Genomic DNA, 6,010 nt, shown 5'->3' on the forward strand with positions numbered 1-6,010 from the left:
GAAAGCAGCATCAGATTACTAGGTCCGACCTTATTTAATAAACGAACAACAGTGGTCCGATCGGTTTAACCGTTTAAACGAAAACGGCCCAGGTGTTACTATAATTTGCACTACGATATTGAATGCCCGATACGCAATACGGAAATGACGACACGGTGTACATGCACATTTCGATCAAGATAATTGATCCGAGCTGTACTTTTTCCGGAAGTACGTCACTAAAATGGACGCTGATGACGATGTGTGGAGCCACCTTAAGGGGAATGGCAACACCTGATTCACCCGTTGTCATATTAATGTGACCGGCGTACTTGGTGCCTTCGGCATGGCATTTCAGTGAGATAGCACTATAAAGTCGGCATCAGATCTGCGCTATCACAAGGAGGCAAGCACGCCAACATACCCTGTATCCTGCATACACATACGCAAACACGCATTCACTACACACATGGAGGCACGTCCTTGAATGACCTTGGCTGTTAACGAGACGTTAAACAAAATTAAACCAAATTAAACTAAAATAATTTAACCCCTTCTTACCTGCGTGATATTCGCCCACCCAAAGTATTATCTATAACAACTTATAATTTGAGAAACTCTAATAACTTCAATTTACCAAACAATAGACTATAATCTACAAACAACTCCTATATACCCTCGTCAACTAGACTTTGGAATGATCTTGACATTGTTATTAAAGGAGACCCTACTTTAAATAAGTTTGAATTTATGGTAAAATTTGAATGTAAAACAGATCAATTTGAACAGCATTACCTTGCTGGTGACCAAAAAGCAAATATCTTCATGACTAGACATAGACATCAGTGTCGTACTTTAAATAAAGACTTGTGTAAAGTTACATTAATTAATTCTTCCGAATGTACATGTGGGAATCCAAAAGAGGATGCGTTCCACTATTTCTAATTGTATAGCAATTTCTTCCCCTGCGTTTGGCTAAGCTTCTCTGTGGAAATGAAAACTTTAACGAACAGGAGAATGTTAAAATACTCTTGCATACCCAACGATTTGTCTGAGACACAAGAATGTTCAATTACAACTTATCATTATTTTTGTATATCTATAATTTATTTTTTTCTTTCATAAGTATCATCCAGCCCTCCCCATCCCCGCTCTCTTTTTCACCCGAATACAATTATATTTATTTTATTAATCTGTCTGTCTGTCCATGTTTGTCTGTCTGTCCATGTCTGACTGTCTGTCTGTCTGTCTGTCTGTCTGTCCATGTCTGAAGTCATGAGCGTGTTGATTGCTTGTTGGTCTCTTTGTTATTCACATTATAATTAGGGCTTTTCACCAACTGGTAATATTCTTATTCTTATTTGTTTTTCTTCCCTGATTTTGTGGAGTCTAAATCTTTTGATTGGTAGCAGATGTGCGGTCATCAATGTCTAACGGTGTGATTGCAACATTTTCAAGTAGGTCAAAAATTCCAATATGGCCGCCATGACGTCATAGGTCAAAATCTTAAAATAGACTTAACTCAAAACCTATCGATTGTACAGCAGTCATGTATATTATATATATTTTGTTTAAATATTCTACAGGGCGTACGGTTTTTTTCGGTTCATGTTATTACAAAAAAGAATTATGACGACTTCAGTTTTTATGTAACATTTACCGTTAACATCTTACGCCAATTTGAATATTTCCTTTGATCTTTTTGAAATGTCGACAATATGTTAAAACTGCTTTGTTCTGATGTTCTGCCTCGCAGATTTATTATAGTGTAGGTAAGAATGTTTGCCCAGACTATATAGCTATCTGCCGAATTTTTGGCAACTTTTGTTTTGATCCCAAATCCAAGATGGCCGCAATGATGTCATACCCGTTTTTTTCCTAATTGCAATAACACATTGTCGAACAAAGCCATCGATTTCATCTTTGGTAATGTTATGGAGACTAGCAATGCAAAACTTTTTCTGCGGAAACATTTTTGTGTCAAAGGTCTACTTCCGGTTTTCAGTAGGGGTCAAAGTTGAAATGCACTTTTTGGGTAACAAACTTTCCAAAGTTTGTTTTCAAGTGCTTTAAAAGTGTAGAGTCTTGATATTTGATATATATGATGCTGAGATGTTTAGCTATCACGTTTGATAAAATGGTTGACCTTGATCAATGATCAAGGTCATATTGGTCAAATGTCTAAAAAAAAAAAAAGTAAACATTTAACGAAAACAAAGCTAGAGGGTAAAGACCATGAAACTTTAAATCAGTCTTAACGGTGAAAAGCCCGTCAAATTGTTACCCAACAATTTCTAGGTAGAACTTAATATTATGTTACACCTAGCTATCGATAAGGGCGTCCATGCTATTCATGTAACTTGTGTCTATTCCTTTGCTTATGTTAATATCATATGTATTAACTAAACATGATAGGTGCTCGCTCTACCTTAAACTCGTAAAATAAATGCATGCCAAAACAGACAGCCAATATATATATGTCCTACCTTCAGCATGAAAGAAAGATGTTTTCAAATGGAACAATGGCAGCAAGATCCAAGGAATCCAAATCACGAAAAAAGACTCCATTTTTTAATCTGCTACAACAATTCCAGTATTACCAGAAACCCTTTATCAGTGTGTAAGTTACACATATATGTTTGCCTTAACCTCAAAAGAATGTCTAACTTCTGACACATCAGAACATCATAATATTCCTATTTATAACATCACACTTCGCTTCACTGCCCACCTGTTATCCAGTCTTAGTTAAGCATGTCTGATTTATTACCACTTGTTTAGATAGACTTAATTAATTGTTCGCGTGTCGGGCATAGTTTCTTATACTGCGCGAATGCTTATAGTCGTGACAATAGCAGATGTTTTGTTTACAAACTAATTCTTGACCTATGACCTCATTTAACCTGTGTAATGCAAGTCAAGGTACATGTAATATTGCGCAATATGTACATTCTAGGAAAACGAAATGATAGCAAATAAAATTTACGCAACAAATAACCTTTTTAGGTAATTATATAATATTTACCATTTACTTGAGAACATTAATATAAATTTCTAGATCTAAAAATTTAAAAATAATAGTAATTGAGGACATATATTTGTTATACAGGCTAAAGATAATTTAAGAACAAGTTGTAATGTGTAACAAAGGAGGCTTTACCGGACTTAAACCAAACATGTTGATATGAAATTTGAATAACATTTAATGGACCCGTATATCTTATCTGAGTTAATTAGTTCGGAGAGATGTCATGATACTATATATTCTCCCATACCTCCGGGAATATATGTCAATAAGAGACATATCCTAATAATTAAATACATATCGGCCAAAGCTGTACAGACCGTAATACGGGTATAACTACGGGGCAATTAGCTGATACATGTAGCAACCTCGGACAAACTGACCGATAAATATAAGGGACCATCCGGCATATAACATATATCAAGGTCCACGTATGCTGCTGTCCAGTACAGATATGTCTATCTCGGTTGATTAAGTATAGGGGGTTGTGTTGGGTATAAGTACGACTCAGTACGTACAACTGCATAGCTAGAAGAGGACAGGGAGCGAGACAGACGAGACAGAGGACGAACCACACAAACCGATACCGACAACCGAAGTTACCAGAAATAAACACCAACTAGACCAACAACACTGTGTCCACTCGGTTTTTGTTACATGTGATAAATAATATCAGTCTGAAGGTAAATCTTAGTCATGAAATATTTATTGTTTCTTGTGTGAAGCGACTGGACGCATTTCCCGAGGCGAAATTTTGAGATACAGAACGGAACGGACGTAGTCAAAAACGATGTATCGTGGGACATGGACATATTTGTATCATTCTGGAATTCCGCATACTTGTAGCACACATATGAAACTCGGTCAAACCACACTTATTAATCAGAGCTGTCCACCGAGAAACATGTCGACAAACTAACGGATTTCTTTGGCGAGGGATTCTCACTTTGTTGATATTTCATTACATAACCGACATAAAATAACTTAACTTAAAGTATAAAATATGGTAATGAGAAATGTAGGAAGATTTAAGTTCCCTGCGACATGCCCATTTCCGAAGCAGACCGTAGCATCTACTGAGCAATAAACAGTTGTCACTATACACAAATAGGTTCTAAAGTACAAACACTATGCGTTGTGCTAGTGTCCGTTTTAGTCGATATCCAAATAGAAATTCTAGTGCTAATATCACATTTATAGCTCAAGGATAAAAACTGATCGGGCAAATGTACTTGTATTTAAAAGTCCTAGTTGTCAATGGTTTTTGATGCATTGTACATGCACATGTTGGTGTTATTTGTCTTCCATGATTTTATATCGTATACTTTCTTATCTATATACACGAGATGCTTTCTTTATTTAATGTTGACAGGATCCAACTATTTCATTCCATATATCGAGGAGACGATTTGATGTCATTAAATAAGAAAGTTATTGGCTACCACGGTCGAAGATGCAATGTACCTTTCTGAGCTTGAAATCAGCAACACTACTGCTCTTGTACGTCAGCAACCTCAGCAGAGACGGAGTATTACCAAGTTGTTCGATAAGCTGCACGATTTTGAATTTCCGCTTATGAGCTTTCCCTTTCTTGATAGTAATATATTTGTTTACATATCGCAGTTGATTCCTAATCCAATGGCTGATTCTGGGACCTCGGGAGATGCAGGCTGATAAAGACTAAGGACAAATTATAATTCTATTGGTCCTATTGATTTTTAGTTTGATATGAATGTTGATGTGCTTGATTATACTTATGCGAGTGCCTTGTCCTTCGTTGTTATTACACATATTTTCGTTTTAAGCACACGCAATTATTTAGATTTAACCTTGATGTCTACGGCGGGTGCCGTCTTCGATGAATCAGAAGACGCTTACCATTCTGGAACACCTGATCTTGTATCCTTGTAATTTTCAATGGTTTGCATGTAAATGTTCCTTGGCTTGTGTTTTGCTATTGTTGTATCGATTTTTAGTTTTAATTAGGTTTAGCTGTCACTTCAGTATTTTTTTATTTGTTTTTTTAAGAATTACGATTGTGCATTATCCCATTATGAAATCGACTAATTTAAGTAATACGAGTTAAAGCTCAGACCATTTGCTCCATCGCAGTATTTTACATATCTAAGATAGTGAAGGACCATACCACTAGATGATGTACATACATGACTAACGGGACAGACACAATAGTCAGAGCTTCAATGTAGGAACATGTAAAGAGGTACAGATGGAATTATTCCAGCACAAGTGTCGAAAGGTTTAACAAATAAACTTCTTCATATGAAACAGACAAAAAATAGTTTCAATATTTACATTAGAAAGGGTTGTTTAACATCTGAAGATAAATCAATATTGTTTGATGTCAAAATATGTTTCATTCATCAAATTTTTGATATAACTAAAACATTTATTGTGAAATATAGCATTCTGACAAACAGTTTTTTCATTGGTAGTCATACAATTTCTATTATACCGATACTCCTTTTCCAGATCACTGTAAAATATCAAAATGAATCGTTTGCCTTGTATTACACTGTTTTATTTTGAACTTAAGATACCCGTTTTACTACCGGATTTTTTTCCCGGCATTACTTTAGCTTTGATAAATTATTATTGAAAAAAACGTAATCTTTTATGAATCAATAACCAGATATGGAGTATATAAAAAAATACAAGGGTTACACAATGCAAAGGGCCAGATCAAGATTTGAACCCTGGTCCTCAGACCATTTTACTGTTGTTCTAACCACCTGAGCTTCTTGGAAAACAGGAGAAAGCCTTGCCAAATAGCACTTAACAAAATCTACGGGAGGTAACTGTCTGTGTACTCAAAAACAATAGCGGAATTCTCTCATTCGAGTTTTTTCCCAGGAGTGAGACGGGGAGGCTGTTAGTGTGGATCCATAAACACAGCATTCATCTTTCATACAGATATGTGTGAGTCACACAATACGGACATGGTCTCCATTTCAATGAATTAAAACTAAAACAATATTTTTAAATGCT

General features: G+C 35.7%; 1 protein-coding gene across 1 annotated transcript in view; it reads right to left on the minus strand.

The window, feature by feature from the left end:
- The window catches only part of LOC110456153 (transmembrane protein 2-like), a 33,412-nt gene extending 30,701 nt beyond the window's left edge, over nucleotides 1–2,711 (minus strand). Inside the window, exon 1 of the mRNA XM_021506724.1 lies at nucleotides 2,466–2,711. Within this exon, the coding sequence (XP_021362399.1) occupies nucleotides 2,466–2,547 (82 nt within the window). The 5' untranslated portion in view covers nucleotides 2,548–2,711. The remainder of the gene's footprint in view (nucleotides 1–2,465) is intronic.
- Nucleotides 2,712–6,010: the final 3,299 nt, after the last annotated feature.

This window comes from Mizuhopecten yessoensis, unplaced genomic scaffold (assembly GCF_002113885.1).
Source record: "Mizuhopecten yessoensis strain PY_sf001 unplaced genomic scaffold, ASM211388v2 scaffold8537, whole genome shotgun sequence".
Taxonomy (NCBI): domain Eukaryota; kingdom Metazoa; phylum Mollusca; class Bivalvia; order Pectinida; family Pectinidae; genus Mizuhopecten; species Mizuhopecten yessoensis.